The sequence below is a fragment of the Rhineura floridana genome, chromosome 10 (assembly GCF_030035675.1).
Source record: "Rhineura floridana isolate rRhiFlo1 chromosome 10, rRhiFlo1.hap2, whole genome shotgun sequence".
In the NCBI taxonomy this organism is placed as follows: domain Eukaryota; kingdom Metazoa; phylum Chordata; class Lepidosauria; order Squamata; family Rhineuridae; genus Rhineura; species Rhineura floridana.
In genome coordinates this window covers 26,728,892-26,746,273 of record NC_084489.1, presented here as the reverse complement: position 1 = coordinate 26,746,273, position 17,382 = coordinate 26,728,892, and the positions used below count along the sequence as shown (strand labels likewise).

The window sequence follows — 17,382 nt, the reverse complement described above, 5'->3', positions numbered from 1 at the left end:
CGAGCTATAAACCATAGCTTATGAAGCCAGGAATGAGCATCAGGGCCAAGCACTCCTCCCTTCCACCTGTTGTACACCAGTTTCAATGCCAAACTCCTGGCGTATATTCTGGAAGAGTTCCTTGTTGTGTCCAAACTTTAATGTTGGTTTAACACATCAGGAAAATAAGCCAGGATCAAAGGAGGGATGAGAGAATAAGCTCTCGGACTCTATGCTCATACTCAGCTTTATAAGCCATGGTTTGTAAATCAGAGAACCACCTTCCAAACTGTATCAGCCTGTTGCGAGTGAGGTACATTTTTAAATTCTTCAGTGACAGAACAGATTGGTAAACATTTTTGGGGCCAGAAAAGGTACATTGCTGGTTTGATTTTTGCTCCTTTTGTGTTGCTTTGTTTTATAAAGAGACTGAAAAGCTGGTGGTAGTATTATGATGATTGCCTGCCCTCTTGGAATTCTGGCTTATTGCAGCTTGCCTTTTTAAGGCATGGATGAGCTGTTTGTTCAGGAAGACTCTTTCAGCCTTGTTAACGTTATTCTGATATCTCTTCCTGTTTCTGTTTGAGCATATTGGAATAATGCCTAAGGAAAGAACTACCCTCACAGCAGCTCCACTCAGGAAGTTACAGAGCTGCCTAAAATTAATAATCAGGATTTTGTCAGGAACTTGGGGCAGGGAGAGCTTATACAAAAGGATGGTGTCCCTTATAAATCTTTTTTTTAAGGGATCTATAGTACACTACAAGGGCACAATACCTATGCAGAACAGAATGAGGCTAGAAAACAACAAAAGAGTCCTAGAATTTCTCATTACTGATAAAATAAAAGGCCAGCCAGCCAGAATAAATTATTATGATAGATATTATATGTATGTAAGAAATAACACTGAAATAGCTTTATTAAATAAGCTATAAAACGTGTGGATTTCTCAAAAAGCTGGAAAGTGCCACTGTGCTCTGCAATAATATTTATTTTATTATATTCCTATCTCACCCTTCCTTCCAAAGGCACTCAGGGCAGCAAACAAAAAAAGTTAAAACGATACAATTAAAAATAAAATAAAAACCTCTAAAAACAACCACACCCCCTCATAGCTAATAACCAAGGTTGCCAGGAGCAATATCTGTCAGCCATCAAATGCACAGGTAAACAGAAATGTTTTTAAATTCCTCTTGAACATTAAGAATGAGGGAGACCGATGCCTCCTCGTCAGGGAGGGCATTCCACAAACAGAACTATCATCAAGCAAGCCCTGTCAGAGGTCAATGTCAACTGGGCAACAGCTAACAAGGCCTTCCCTGCCATTTGTAGGGCCCGAGATGGTTGATACTGGAGGAGTCACTCCTTTAAATGCTTGGCCATTTAGGACTTTGTATGCTAGTACTAACACCTTGGTCATATTAACCATATTAGTACATTAGTCACAATTTGAAACTATAAGAACTTCAAATTTATACAATCTGAAACCAATTATGCAGCAAGGCAGGAAAGCATACAGGTATGATTTCCCACTTATTTTTTGATGGGGTGTGTGTAGAAGAAGTTGTGTGATAGAATCTCAGGAAACAAATTTCTTGTTGACTGTAATGTTCCTAGTAAATGCATTTTTGCAGAGGAATGGCCATGCTTGGCTCTTGCAGCAAAAACAACCTTAAAGACTAATGCTTTTATTATGGCATGAACTTTCATGGTTTATAGTCCACTTCATCTGAAGCATGAAGAGTTATCCTGAGTTCCCAGTATAAATATACAAGGGGGGGGGTTGGTGGTGGTGGGGATGTAAACATTGGTGTCAGAGCAAAATGAAATGCAGAAAAGTATAGACAGCGATCAGTAGCTAATTAACAGTGATAATTCACAAAATAGTTGTTAACACAGACATCCTGGCATGATAAGCCAATTAATACATATAATGTGCTAAAAATCCTTTATCCCAGTTCAGTCCACAAGTGATAGTATTCAACCTTTTGAGTATTGTAATTCAGCAGATTCATGTTGCATTTCTGATGGCTTGATATAAAGGGCCTCAACATCAATGGTATCTAGGGTTGCCAGGTCGGAACCATCCAAAAACCTGAGAAAATGGGGGCGGGCCCTAGTGACATCAGGGGGTGGGCCCTAGTGACATCAGGGGCGGGCCCTAGTGACATCACAGGGCGGGCCCTAGTGATATCATTAAACATGATACATTGTATCAACCACAGTTGCTTGGAGCATACCATTCAAAAAAAATTATCTGGAGATTAAAATAGAAATCTTACCTAAAATAGGGTGTTCCTAGGTCCATCTGAAGTGACAAGGTCATTCTTTCTCACAAGCTTAGAGTGATGCAAAATGGAAATGGACTTCCTTCAAGTTGATCCCAGATAGGGTCTTCATGGTAAGCAGTACTCAGACAGAGGCGGTTTACTATTGCCTTCCTCTGAGTCTGAGAGGCAGTGACTGGCCCAAGGTCACCCAGGGAGCTTCATGGCTGTGTGGGGATTCAAACCCTGGTCTGCCAGGTCACAGTTCAACGCCTTTAGGGAACATTTAATCTAGCTTACTTGCTTCTGGCAAGAAGGGTTTACGTGCCCTCAGGCCAGGCCATTATTGGAAGAAAGGAGCTTAGTGTTGCAGAGACGTTAGATGGGAGCACAGATAGATGCCCCTGAAGGCAGCAACTGTAAACGTGCTTATTAAGGAACTAAGCCCCATAGAACTCAATAGGACTTACTTCTGAGTAGATATGGTTGCAGCCATGTTAAGGACAAGGGAGGGCATTCTAGGCAAAACAGACAAATAATTGGGTGTCAGAACTAATTAAACCAGAACTATCACTAGAAGCTAAAATGATGAAACTGAGGTTATCATACTTTGGACACATCATGAGAAGACATGATTCACTAGAAAAGACAATAATGCTGGGAAAACCAGAAGGGAATAGAAAAAGAGGAAGGCCAAACAAGATATGGATTGATTCCATAAAGGAAGCCACACACCTCAACTTACAAGATGTGAACAGGGTGGTTCATGACAGATGTTCTTGGAGGTCACTGATTCATAGGTCGCTATAAGTTATAATCGACTTGAAGGCACATAACAACAACAACAAACCTCCCTGATAGACTGTGGGAATGCTGTGGACACAATATATTTAAACTTTAGCAAAGCTTTTGACAAAATGCCACATGATATTCTGATTAGCAAGCTAGCTGAATGTGGACTGGATGGAACAGCTGTTGGGTGGATCCACAGTTGGCTACACAATCATATTCAGAGTGCTAATCAATGGTTTCTTCTCAACCTGGGGGGGGTAACTAGCGGGCTACTATAGGGCTTGGTCTTGGACCCAGTGCTTTTCAACATTTTTATTAATGACGGATGAGGAGGGGCAGGGAATGCTTATCAAACTTGTAGATGATGCAAAATTGGGAGGAATACCTAATTCCCTGGAAGACAGAAACAAAATTCAAAGGGATCTTAATAGGCTGGAGCATTGGGCTAAAAACAGCAGAATGAAATTTAACAGGGATAAGTGTAAAGTTCTACTCCTAGGAAAAAGAAACCAAATACAGTTATTAAGATGGGGGATACTTGGCTCAGCAATACTACATGCAAGAAGGATCTTGGGATTGTTGTTGATCACAAACTGAATATGAGCCAACAGTGTGATGTGGCTGCAAAAAAGGCAAATGCTATTTGAAACTGCATTAACATTTGGAGGCAATATGCCTCTGAAGGCCAGTTGCACTTATTTATTTTATTTATCTATTAAACTGATATCCCGCCCTTCCTCCCAGAAGGGTCCTGCTTGCAGGCTTCCTATTACGGTTGGGGTGAGGAACTAGATGTTCTTATGTCCTTAAGGGAACCTGAAAACTACTGAAAGGTACCAGGAGAACAGATGGGCCCAACTCCTGCTGTGCAGCTCCCAGCACGGGCGGATGAAGCAGGGTGGCCAAGGCAAACTAAGACTCCGAGCCCTGGCCTGAGGCAGGATTGGACCAGATGCGAGGATCCGCTTCATTTACCCAGGAATGTTGGATGCAGACCCATGGGTGCTCTCTAGCCCAGTGCTGTCTGCACTGGCAGCGGCTCTCAGGGCTTCAGGCAGGGGTGTCTCTCAGCCCTACCTGGAGATGCCGCTGAGGACTGACCCTGGGCCCTTCTGCATGCGCAACAGTTTCCCTAAAAATAAAGTAAGATTCTAGTCCTTATGGTTCTTAATGAAGGGTGATTTAAACAGGGAGCTGCTTTATACTGAGTTAGGCCATTGGTCCATCTGGTTCAGCATCAGCACTGTCTACAGCGACTGTCCATATTCTCTACCACTGAGTTACGGCCATCTTCCCTTGATTTAAAAGGGGGGGACGGGCTCTGGCCTGCAGTCCCCCCAATATCACCTGCTCCACAGGTTCAGGCAGGAGGGTGTTCAGCATTGGGCAGTCTCTGCTTGAGAATTTTGAAAGTGCACATTGGGCAGGCTGGCAGCTGACCCAAGGCATCTCCTCAGGCCACTGACCCACAGACAAAGCCAGCTGGGGCCTCAGGTTGATTTGGCTGCTGGTGGTCAATGGCTCTTGACAGACAAAAAGAGGCTTCCTACTCTGCTGCGGGGGGCTTTGCACGCACACTGAGAGGTTTAACTTTCAGAGTCTTGAGTGGAGGCAACTCAATGCTGAAAAAAGACTAGAAACTTGTTAGCAGAGTTAGGTTTGGGATCAAGAGCAGACGCAGCGCTGATGTGTGTGTGTGTGTATGTATATGTGTGTGTGTGAGAGAGAGAGAGAGAGAGTGAGAGAGAGAGACTTTCCCTGTGAAGTAGCAGACTTTTATGCTGCAGCAATAACTGAGGATTCAGACTTAGTAAAATAAGGAACAGCTTGCTTCATTGAAGGAAATACACAATAGATAGGAAAGGGATTCTAGTTCTAGTAAACTACCTGCATTGGAGGTTCATAGACCTGACATGGCCTTTGCCCTCATGCTGCAGGTGAGAGAGACAAAACAAAGAAATCTCTTCTCTTCAAGAGACAGAGAAGAAGCAGGAAGGAGAGAGTTGGAAGGTGTGGTCAGCATTCCTAAGAGGTATCAGTTTTCAGGAAGGAAGATGAGCATATGACCAAAGGAAATAATAATAATAATAATAATAATAATTTTAATTTATAAGTCGCCTATCTGGCCAATGGCCACTCTAAGCGACATACAACTCAGTTAAAATACATCATAATAAATACAGTACAACAATAAAACAGTAAAACAGTGACAGTTCAGAGTAGCAGGCAATTAGTCAAAAAGATTAACCCTCCCCGGAAGTCCCGAAGGCCTGTCTGAAAAGCCAGGTCTTCAAGGCCTGGCGGAATACATTCAGGGAAGGGGCATGCCGAAGATCATATGGGAGGGAGTTCCAGAGAGTGGGGGCCACCACTGAGAAGGCCCTCTCTCTAGTCCCCACCAGCCTAGCTGTTTTAGTTGGTGGGACTGAGAGAAGGCCCTGTGTGGCTGATCTTGTCGGGCGGCATAATTGGTGGCGTTGGAGGCACTCCATCAGGCAAACTGGGCCGAGACCGTATAGGGCTTTAAAGGTTAATACCAACACCTTGAATTGGGCCCGGAAAACAACTGGGAGCCAGTGCAGATCGAACAGCACTGAGGTGATGTGCTCCCGACGACGAAAGTTTGTAAGTAGTCGAGCCGCCGCATTTTGTATAAGTTGTAGTTTTCGGACCGTTTTCAAGGGTAGCCCCATGTAGAGCGCATTACAGTAGTCCAAACGAGAGGTGACCAGGGCATGTACCACCAATGGGAGCTGATGAACAGGGAGGTAGGGTTGCAGTCTACGTATGAGGTGTAATTGATACCAAGCTGCCCGGCTCACTGCCGAAATCTGAGCCTCCATGGACAGCTTGGAATCAAGGACAACCCCTAGGTTGCGGACTTGGTCCTTTAGGGGCAGTTTCACCCCATCGAACATCAAGTCAATATCTCCCAACCTTCCCTTGTCCCCCACGAGTAGCACCTCGGTCTTATCAGGATTCAGCTTCAACCTGTTCCTTCTCATCCATCCACTCACGGATTCCAGGCACTTGGACATGGTCTCCACAGCCAACTCTGGTGAGGATTTAAACAAGAGATAGAGCTGAGTGTCATCTGCATACTGGTGACACTGCAGCCCAAATCTCCTAATGATAGTCCCCAGCGGCTTCATATAGATATTAAATAGCATGGGAGAGAGGCCTAGCAACCTGGAGGTCTCCTCTCTGTCTCCCTCCAGACGTGGAAACACCCAAATCGAGTTGCATTTCCACAATTCCAACACAAGTGATGTTTAAAATGGAAACTGTGATTTATCAGGGACAGGGATTAGGAAACAGACATTGTTCCTGGGGAACCTGGCCTGGTTTTCCCTGCCTTCCATCTGCAAGATTCTTTCTTTATTTTAAGACCCACTCTGCACCCACCTGTTCCCGGGGCTGCCAGCTTTCTTTGGGTGGCAGCCAGAAATTCAAAACGTAGAACTTTCATTGTCACAGAGATGAGGGGACGGGCCTGTTCACCTGCTGAAGTTCCATACACACACAAACCCAGCTGGAAAAATCACATGGCAACCTCATCCTGCTATACATTTTGCTTATTTAAACATTTGGTTTTCAACAATCCAAGGAGCAGTGGCAGACATGGAACCACCAGCTTTCCACAATCAGAAAAGGAAGAGGGGGGGCCCGGGGTGTGAGTGTGATGGAATTTCCTCCCCCAAGGTGTGGTGATGGCCAGAGACTGCTGAGCCCCATCTCTCAGGCCTCTCCCTCTCTCTCTCCCCCCCCCCTCTCTCTCTCTCTCTCTCAGGCCTCTCTCTCTCTCTCTCTCTCTCAGGCCTCTCTCTCTCTCTCTCTCAGGCCTCTCTCTCTCTCTCAGGCCTCTCTCTCACTCTCAGGCCTCTCTCAGGCCTCTCTCTCTCTCTCAGGCCTCTCTCTCTCAGCCCCCCCTCTCTCTCTGCAATCAGCCGCAGTCCAACCTGCTCCAGGTCCTGCCACCCAGCAGCCTTCTGCTTCCAAACGAGATTCCAAACTGCTCTATCGGCCGCAATGCAAACCACAGCCAGAAACGCCCATCGCGGCTGCTCCTCCCACCCAGCAGCCATGCGTGTCAATCACGCATGCGTGCCTGAGGGGGACGTCCAAAAGCCGGAGATCAGCCTCTTCACACCAAATATGGCCGGAAGCCGGAGACAGCCCACTTTTGCCGGAGACTCCGGCAGAAAACCGGAGACCTGGCAACCCTAATGGTAACTCATAGGTTGTTTTGTGGGAGGTTGTCAGTGGATTTGTTTTTTCCCCTCAGAAAGTCAGTGGTATCCCATATGTAACTTAAAGTACTGGTAGTATATGGTCTGGGAATAGGGTCCATTTTTCTAGATACTACATCTGTGATAGTACCTAAGCCTGAAACTATGGTCATGCAGAGTTGCCTGGTTTGTGTATTTTGGGTAGTAGATGGAAGATGGCACATAATAAATGTGTGATCCTAGTAGTAGAACAAAAGCCACTTGATTTCCAAAGATGTCCACATAACTAAGACATCCATCTTCCATTAGCCTCCATATTGTGGCTACTGCTGCTAGCCAGGACACTTGACATTTTCCCTTCCACTATGGTTTAAAATGCAGTGACTCAAACCTTGCACCTGGCATATGCTATTCCTTTACCCTCAAGGGTCAGCTGACAGGGTATTTATAAAACAGGAGAGGTGGGAAACCATATGAATTTGTGTGGGACAAGAAATAAAAAGCAGCAGTGACAGTAACAATATATTTCATTAGTGAAACAATGTCACTTTCTAGATGGCATTTCAAACCAGTGCAACAAAGGGCATCTGTATTTTGGTTGGGAATGAAATTGTGAAAGGTGTGGGTTGTATTTTCTTTTCTTTGCACAGTCTGTGAGGTGAAGATTTGCTGAATGCTGTCTTCAGAGAATCCCAGTCCCTTTTAGCTAGTATTTACTTAAAACAGAATACACACACGGGGTTTAATCTGTATGCTGATGCTATAAATAGCAATGTACTTGCAGGTTAAGAGAGCCTAAGCAAAAGGCCGGTCTGTTACTTGCTGGACTGAGAAGCTTACGTGTGGGAAGGAGAGTATAGTTTGCTTGATTTTTCACTGGTGTATAATTTAGAAGTCCTATTTAGAAACTCCAGTGCTGCTTTTAGGAAAGCTTGAACTGCGCCACTACCCTCTTAGTTTAGTATTTCATTCAGCACAACAGCTGTGTACCAGATGTTATGCTTTGTGAGAAATATAATTTCCATCCAAGCATTTTATCCTTGCAACCAACATGGATACTCTGAGGAAGAAACGTGCAGGGAACATTAAGTGGTCTGACAGTCCTCTAAGAGCTACTTATTTTCAAGACCTTTGTTGCCAGTACATGACATCAGTCAGAATCAGCAAGATTACCAGGGAATAATCTGGAAAATACCTTTCAAAATGGCCTCTGTTCCTTGAGTTGCTCTAAGTAATACTGCACTGCCTGAAAGATTTGCTGGCTTGACTGAAACAATGCTTTTGGTTTAAGTATAAAAGTACAGAAAAATGGTACACAGTTATATGAGTTGGGGGGGAAGAGCTCTGGTGTTCGGGGGCTCAATATTTTTGATAAACACTAGTTCTGTGCTTCATTTTTCAAGTGCACAAAAGCTTCTGGTGTTGGGGCATAAATCTGTGGTCAGTGTTATTGCCTACAGTAGGCACTGGATCAAATTCAGTGGAAAATATGGGGCCACCTGCACTTTTCTTCTGCCATTCCTTGAGATACATGTGCTTTTCATTGGGAATACATACAACCAACTCTGCAGGGAAATAACAAAAAAAAGGTGCTGAGATGCGCAAATTTTCACTTGTGTTAATATAACCAGCCAGCTCGGTGAAGGAGGCGGCGGCGACAGCAACAGCAGCAGGTCCGTTCCTTTAGGAGCCTTGCCTGCGTATTCCTTTAGAACTAATCTAACTTTCGCCTTCCTGAGCCGCTTCAAGGAGTGAGTTAGCTACCAGGAAGGGCCTACCATAGGCATCAAGCCTCCTTCCATCATGGGACTCAAGGCAGTGTACGTGAGGTTTCTTTGCAGATATCCATCCAGGCCTGACATACCCAGACCTGCTTAGTTCCAGCTAGGTAGTGGACTCATGGACTTATGTGCTTTTAGACGGTACCTTGGGGCCAATTTTAGTGCTGCAAGTGTTAAGTTGGAAATGTAGATTGTGATGGTTATTGTTATTTAACTCTTGTGAATTGTGTTTTGTAAATCGTATTCCTTTATTGTTTTATTTATGTATTCTTATATTGTATTTTGATATTTGTGTCTTCTGTAAGCCACCTTGAGAGCCTTGGGCTGAAAGGCGGGATATGTATGTATGTATGTATGAATGAATTAATAATAATAATAATAATAATAATAATAATAATAATAATAATAATAATAAACACTTAACTAAAATTATGGAGAAGACAGAAAGAAAACGTAGTCACTATTTTTCCTCATATTTCCAAACTGTGATACCTTTTAAAATGAACTATCTTTTGCTAAAACAAAATTAAGTGCGCAAACTGCAGTTCTGCCCTTAGGTAGCTATGGCCCATTGACTGTTGAATGGGACTTATATAGAAGTAATAACTGTGTGCAGGGTTGTTGGTTTTTTTTGGTTAAAAAAAACAAAAGTGATTAGCTTCTTCCTTTTTGTCAGAAGTAAGGGGGGCACTTTTAAAAATGCCCTTTATTGTGCTTCAAGTGACACTTGTTTCCTTACACTGGCTCCAGGAAATATAGTGTCTGTTTTTGACTGTGTTTCAGTTTTGTCCCACATCCTTTTATGTCAGAAATAGATAGTGGAGAATTACCTCACCCAGCCTGTCTGATACATAAACCATCAGTGCTCAGCAGCAAATTGTGTGCTTAGTGATTGTATGGTGTCCTTTAGAATAGAACTTGATCTATACTTTTTCATGAGAATGATTTAAAAAATCACACACAGAAAACAAACTTGGCCTGCCCAATATTTATTTATTTGTTTTATTTATTAGATTTATATCCCGCCCTTCCTTCCAGTAGAAGTCCAGGGCAGCCCAGATGCATGTGTTCAGCCTGCTGTGCTTAAACCACTCCACTTAAGGAAGGGTGGGCATGGTCAATTAAAAATGTAGAGCACACCTAGAAATTTGCTAGAATATATTTCATCTCCCACTATTTTATCTTGTGCAAACTGAGACACTCCTCGTGTCCACTGGACACTATTCTGCACAATAGTCAGTGCCATTATTTTACAATTGTTTTTGGAGTTTCTTGGTGTATATTAAGCAATGTGTTGCTGTACTTCACATATTCACAGAAACAGAAGCAAAAAAACCCCAGCAATTTAACATAGGAAACTTCAGTAAAATTGCTAAGTAAATAAAACATATTTAAAGTGAATATCTGAACTGTATCAACTGTCTTAATATTGTTGTTTCCTCCCTGCTAAAACAAGATCAACACAGTACACCTCTTGTTTCTGTTATTTGGGCTGATTGCATGTGTTGCCACCACTCACCATATACTCAGAGGCCATGTTACCATATTCTTCTAAGCTACACAGGAAGTGTTTTGAACTCTGAAAGACCAACCCAAATGGTGTTTGCATTTTGACAAATTTGTAGGGCAGTACAGTATCTCAGAAAGAAGGTCTCCTGCTCCCCTGGTACTATACTTCACTATACCTGCCCAATTTCCCTGCTTTTTAAAATTTGATAGAAATATCTGTTGGCTATAGGTACGTTCTTAAACCACAAGTGTTTTTGCCTATTAGTGAATTAGGTGTGACCATGTTCTATATTGCTCAGGTTATTCTAATATGGTTCATTAATCATGCGAATGCTGTTAATATGCTCTAGATTTGTTTCATGGTTCTTGTTTCATCTGTAGCTGCAGCCATAGCTCAGTTGTTGCTTTGCATGCAAAAAATCTCAACGTCAATCCCTGGCATTTCTAGGTAGGGCCCAGAAACACTGTGGTTGGAAACCCTTGAGATCCACTCAATACTGAGTTAGATGGATCAGTCATCTGACTTGGTATAAGGCAGTTTTGATCTGTTCCTATGAAGAAAATGATATGTGGATTTGCCTGTGAAGATTTGTTAGCTTTGATTGGACTTTGCCAAAACAGATTATTTCAGAGTTGCAGCCTCGGTTGTCTTTTTGGTTTAGCTATTCAGATGATGAAGAAGGTGGTGGTGGTTGTTTTTACTACACTCCCAACTTTCTTCAGTTGTTTTTAACAAGTAAGCTTGTAAATAAATTCTATATACATTTTTTCGAAGGAGATGCAACAGTTTCTACATTGCATAGAAGTTGACTGTAATAGCTCTTCTGTTGAATGTTTGTGTGGGTAAATACTTGATGTATTTTTTATTTAAAATTATCATAGCACTTTTCCACGTGGCGTGCACAATACTCTGAACAAGAAAATTAAACCATGCATGTACACACAGCACCGTGGCCCTGTCCTTATGCTCCATTTGTTCTACAGCTGTGGAACTTTCACTTCCTGGAAGATCTCCAAAAATCTAGCTTCACCATTTACCTGTAAGCCCATTTTGGGCTGGGGTTTACTGATCTATGGGTGGGGAGCCACTTGGAACTTTAATCTGGTTGGGCTCTTGAGATTTTTGTCTTAGCTTTTTTTGTTTTTAAACTTTGGTTTATTGTTTCTAATTGCCATAATCAACTCTCATCCCTCAGCAACAGAAATGAGACCTAGATAGTTTGGGTCTGAGTCCTAATCCTACCTGTTTATCTGATCCTGAATGTATCTTGTCCAAACATTGATCTACCAAACATTTGGTTAGTTAAACTGTTTTTTTATTCCTGGAAGAGAGTGTCTAAAACCTTCAGGCTTTCAGAGCTAAAGTTTTGAACTAGGGGAGATGCGTCCCAGGTCCACGTTTGTCATTGTTAATATATACCTCTTTAGGACAGATAATACTAAAAAGCAGCTAGGCAGTCTTGGAAGTGGAGGAAACAGGGCTAGAGGAACAGAGCTACAATGGTGTGTGTGTGTGTGTGTGTGTGTGTGTTGCTAGTCACATGGTAAAGTATAAGAAGTTGTCAGCAGATTCTGCTACTGTCAAGAAGAACAAAACACTGCTTCAAGTGAGTCTTGGTCTGTGAGTCTAAATGTCATGGTATCTTTACTCTTGGCAGAGGTGAAAGACTATGAGCCACCATTTGGTTCTAAAGTACGAGAGCATCCTTGTGTTGAAAGCATGAAAGATAATGTTTTGAGGGACAGAGGACGACCAGAGATTCCTAGCTCATGGCTCAACCATCAGGTAAGAGAAACTTGTCGATGTTGCCTAGCTGTTGGCCTGCATTTTGGTGGCACTGATCCAATAAGGGCTAACAGAATTGCAAGCAATAGCTCTATATCACCTAATGATATCTCCTTCCCCTTTACATTTTCTCACTGAGCTTTGCTGTCAAGGTGACCACATTAGCACAGACCTCTCTAAATTTTATTGGGCTTCCAATGCAGGGCATTTTTGGCAACATCTCATCAGTTTAGTGACTGGCCATGTCAAATGTCAGACAAATTGGACTGTGAGTTGGCCTTTGATATTTGCTAATTGTCGCTGAAATCTCTTAGTACTTTGTCCAAAACTTCAAAACTCACATTTGTTTGTGTTGTATTAGCTCTTCCATATTCATGTTTTTCCTCTGCAGTTGGATTTTTATGTACCCATTATTCATAAAACTAAATTCTGAAATGGATTTTACACAGCAATCCTCCCCTCCCCTTCACTTTTTAATAAGATTTGTTGCACTAGTGGTTTCAAGTTAATGTTTTTAATATTTAATTTAGCTTTAATGTCGGTAACTTGAATGCCAGGAAAATTAATATTATTTGTATACTTCCAGTATCATTATGCTGTTGACATCTGTCAACTTCAAACATTAGGAAAATTATGCAATTAATGCAGGACTTTGTAAAGCTTTTTTTAAAGTGGAAAGTAGATTTCATCTTAACCCTGTTTATTGTTGCTTTTTGTCACCAAGGAGAAAACCATTTTCTTTCTTGGTAATAGCTGGAAATTCCTTATGTTGAAATAAAAGGCTAAATGACTTTACCATTCATATTAATGAATTAATATGTCTGAGCCACAGGCAAGCCAGCTACACAAGTGCTCTTGTCATTAAGGCCTACAGTACACTCAGTTTTAACAAGCCTGGGATTAACTCTGTTATCTCATTCTGGAATTATTGTGCTATTAACAATGGCTTGGATCCTTAAATAGCATGAGTGGAAGGAAGCTCTCACAGAGAGACTGCTCCAGCACCTGTGCCCCCCACAAAAGGCCTCTCCGGTAGGTCAAGGCAACAGTGCTATATAGTGTGGAATGCTGCTGAGAGGATGGTATTGCCCAATGGTGAGGTGAAGCTATATATTCTGTCAGTGGAGCTGAACTTGTACAAGATGGCTCCATCCTATTTGAGGCTCCTCCAGTAGCCTCACTATGCCTCTGTATAGCAAGGTTCCCCAACCTTCCAGAGAGCCTTTTCAAGGGCCATGTAGGCTTCCTTGTGTGAGCTTTCTTCCCCTCATGCTGCTTAGGATCCAAGCCAGTGTGTGCCCCATATACAGTTTTTTCAACAGAGAAAACTGGGAATCAAATATCATCTTCCTACGTATGACTTTCTGTTGTTCTTTATTGTGAGAGACATTCCACATTTTTTATTGTGAAAGGCAGAACTTCATTTTTATAATCGTGTGTTTTTTCCCCCTGAAGTCACAACTGTTCACATTTCTTAATTCTCTTGATCTCTCTCTATTTGAAAAGTAGAGAAGTACTCACCAAACATAGTGGCTGCACCTGCTACACTACTTCCAAGAATATCCTTTGATTTGACCCTGCCCAGTGCCATGGATATACAAAGCAGATCTGGACCTTGTAAAACCCCAAACAGATCTGTATTTCCATTTCCACTACACACATGCTTCAACTGGAAAAAAAGTCACAAGGTTTGACCAATGATGGAAATACTTACCACGTAATATTTACTACAAAGCTGCTTTCAACTAGCAACCTTAATTCTTTCTTTCTCTAAAATGGGATGTAAATTCTGGAGCTCTCCCATGTAGACCCATTTTCTCTGCCATAAAAGGAGGTGGCATAATGGTAACTTGGGCTGCGAACATCCATGACAAGCTGTGTTTCCTCTATGCACCTAATGACACATGGTGTAATCACATATGGTGTAAGGTTAGTATGTGGTGTTTTCTAAGCATTGCTAGCATTCTTTCAGCACAGTGACACCAGCACCACATGAACAGATTCCGTATAAATTTGCATCCCTTCTGACCGTTTAATTCACTATTTCTTGTTCTTTTCACGTCATGAGTTTTGTAAGATTTTTAAGGGTGCTTACTGAGTTAATTTTTTTTTAACTGCATATTTCAGGGCATCCAGAAAGTATGCGAGACACTTGTTGAGTGTTGGGACCATGATCCTGAGGCCCGGCTCACTGCGCAGTGCGTAGCTGAGCGGTTCAATGATTTTGAGTACCAGGACAGACTCTCTGGAAGAAGCAGTTCAGAAGAGAAGATCCCCGAGGAGGGCTCTGTGAACAGTGCCAAGTGACAGCTTGTGAAGTGATGACCAACAATACGAAAGCAAAACAAAAGAATTAAAAAAGCACTGCTCTTATGTTCTGTGTGCACAAGTCCGGAATGGGAAGAGGCCTTTAGTCTTCGGTGTTCTTCCTGTGGGACTGAAGAGCCTGCCTCTCCCTCCACACCACAGCTCCAGAGAGAAACCATTTTATGGGTAAGCTGTGATGGGCAAAGTGTCATGCCATCCCCATCACAATAGTGTCTTTGACCGCGTCATAGGATGAACTGCATTGGTGCTTCCTGAGAAAACGAGCCTATATAAAATGCCAATAATGTTTGCACTTTATCAATGCCTGTATATGTCTATGAGAGAGCAATTTTATGTATGTATGTATGTAGATATAGATATATATGTTTTTTTAAAACACACACAGAGAGAGCAAAGCTCTACAACGAGTCTTTCAGGAAACTAACAATAGATAGGAAAATCCTACAAGGGACTGTAGGATGTCTGCTGTGATACTGGCAGCCAAAGTGCATTATTCTTCTCACCTGAACCTTAAAAACAGTAGTAATGCACTATAAAGCATTGCATGACTTTTTTTTTCTTCAGTTGAGGAAAATTTAGGGTTTGGCCATATTGGATCCTCTTTTAACATGTAACTATGCAATGGTTGTTCAGCTTGTTCTTGAATGTTTATAATTTGTAGATTCAATGGACCTTACTGGTCTCATTTCTTTTATTTTTCCAAACCGCAATACAATTTGGAAAGTTGCTTTTTTTCTTTCATGCCTATACAAAGGATCATTCATTTTTCTGCCCATCCCTTTCTTTGAACGTGTATTTCACGTTAGCAGCCTGCTTTGTGAGAGTACAATTTTCCCAGCCCTCCTCTCTGAAATCAGGCAGAGCCAATTATAATTGAAACAGATGTTTTGCATTTGTAGGGCATTCTGACACAGAGTAGACTTTTCCCTCCCTCTTTTCTGGGATCAGTAACATCATGTCTAGTTTCTTGAGCCCTTAAATTCACACGATTTCATGCCCAGTGCAAAAGGAGGAACAGCATGTGAATACTGTCCTGAATGTCTAGATTACTATGATGCCGTGGAAAAGATTTGCCCTGCACTGCAGGCATGCATCATGTTCGGTCCTCCTTAACATGCATTGTAGCCAACCCTGCCTGCAGTCATTCAGAACTCTGGCAATAAGAGTACATTCCTAAACTGATCCCCACAGGCATGGCTTACATTCTTTTAGCCTTCCAAAATATTTAGATTTGGAGCTGGCCCCACAAGGAATTTCTAAATGACAGAATTTTGACAGTCAGTATTTTCATACTAGCTCATCAGGCTGCTCAAGTTGTGAAGCTCACCTCAGTTTTGAGGGCCTGAAAATTTGACTTCAGATGCCCTCTGTGCCGTGCTGTTGTTTTCTAACAGATACCATGTTTGCCATTACTGAGTAAAACTGTTCAGCATCAGAAACAATCCTGCCAAGTTAAAAGAAGTATTTCAAGTGCAATCTTTTTATCATACAGGACACACATGTTTTTTTTCCCCTAGCAGCTGTTGCTTTGTGTATCCAATAGGACAGGGAAAAAAGTATATTCACATAGGAGTTAAAAATTTATGGTGAAAATATTTATTTTTAAAAGCTTGTTGCATCTGCTTGTATATTAATTTTTAAATAAATATTTAAGCATTAAGTGGGGCAGAAGCTCAACAATTAAAATGGAATCAAGATTTAATAGCAGCAGGCTACATACTGAACTATGGAGCTACTAGCAAGATGGGTTTATACTGTACTGGGATAATGTTCTAAGCAGAGGTGGGGTCTAGTGACCTCTAGTGGGGGTTGTTCAGGGTAGCATCCAGAAAACTGCTGCATAGGAAAGGAAAATAAGCTTTCCCACAAACTGGAAAGTAAGGTGCGTCCATGCTACAAATCTAAACCGCTATTGTTAAGACTGGCTTAACTTTCATGCATTCCCACCCTACCCCCAAGAACTCTGAGTTAGAGGACGTTTCCAGAGTTCCTAGATGGATACGTGTGGAAGCTTCGCTTTGATGGTTTTTAAAGAGGATTAGATAAATGAAACATAAGGTTATAAACAGCAACTAGTCTGATGGCTGTTTGCTGCTTACCAGGTTCAGAGGCAGTCTGTCCCCGAATGCCACTCGCTGAGCAGCTACAGCAGGGCAAGGGTTGATTTGATTTGATACTGGTTTAAATTTGCAGTGCAGACTTGCCCGAGGTCTCCACTGTGTGTTGTGCCTGATACGTTTCCTGCAGTGGCAAAGACAAAGAGCACCCAGGAACTTCTGACAGCTCTTACACTTTTTGATACTATTACATGTAAAGAGAAATGTTTAATTCTTCCACGAAACACTTTCATTGTACAACATGTATGAAAATAGGATTGTGAACATATATAATCTTGTTTATCAAACTTTTCAAGCACTTACCGTATTTTTTGTATAAATAAAATATTTTAGATTAAATGAGGTTACGGTTTTGTTTAAAAGGCATTATCCATATCAAAACATGGTAGAGTGTATTCAGAGGGACTAATCCTCAGATTGCCTTGATAATTCATTTCCTACCAGCAGCCAGAATGAGAGACTCTAAATTATAGTATCCTTTTCTGTCCTATTATTCCAGGAACATTTCATGCCCGTGCTGTAAAGATAACGAACAGCCCTGGTGATTAAGTAGGTTGGCTGTGGTAGGTTGGCTCACAAGGTATGCTAAGGTTC

The 17,382-nt window shown here is 42.0% G+C and overlaps 1 protein-coding gene across 1 annotated transcript in view; it reads left to right on the top strand.

The window, feature by feature from the left end:
* TGFBR2 (transforming growth factor beta receptor 2) overlaps positions 1-17,117 on the top strand; it is a 68,414-nt gene extending 51,297 nt beyond the window's left edge. The window contains exons 6-7 of the mRNA XM_061586849.1: positions 12,216-12,343; positions 14,471-17,117. Of these exons, the coding sequence (XP_061442833.1) occupies positions 12,216-12,343; positions 14,471-14,650 (308 nt within the window). The 3' untranslated portion in view covers positions 14,651-17,117. The remainder of the gene's footprint in view (positions 1-12,215; positions 12,344-14,470) is intronic.
* The last annotated feature ends 265 nt before the right edge of the window (positions 17,118-17,382 follow it).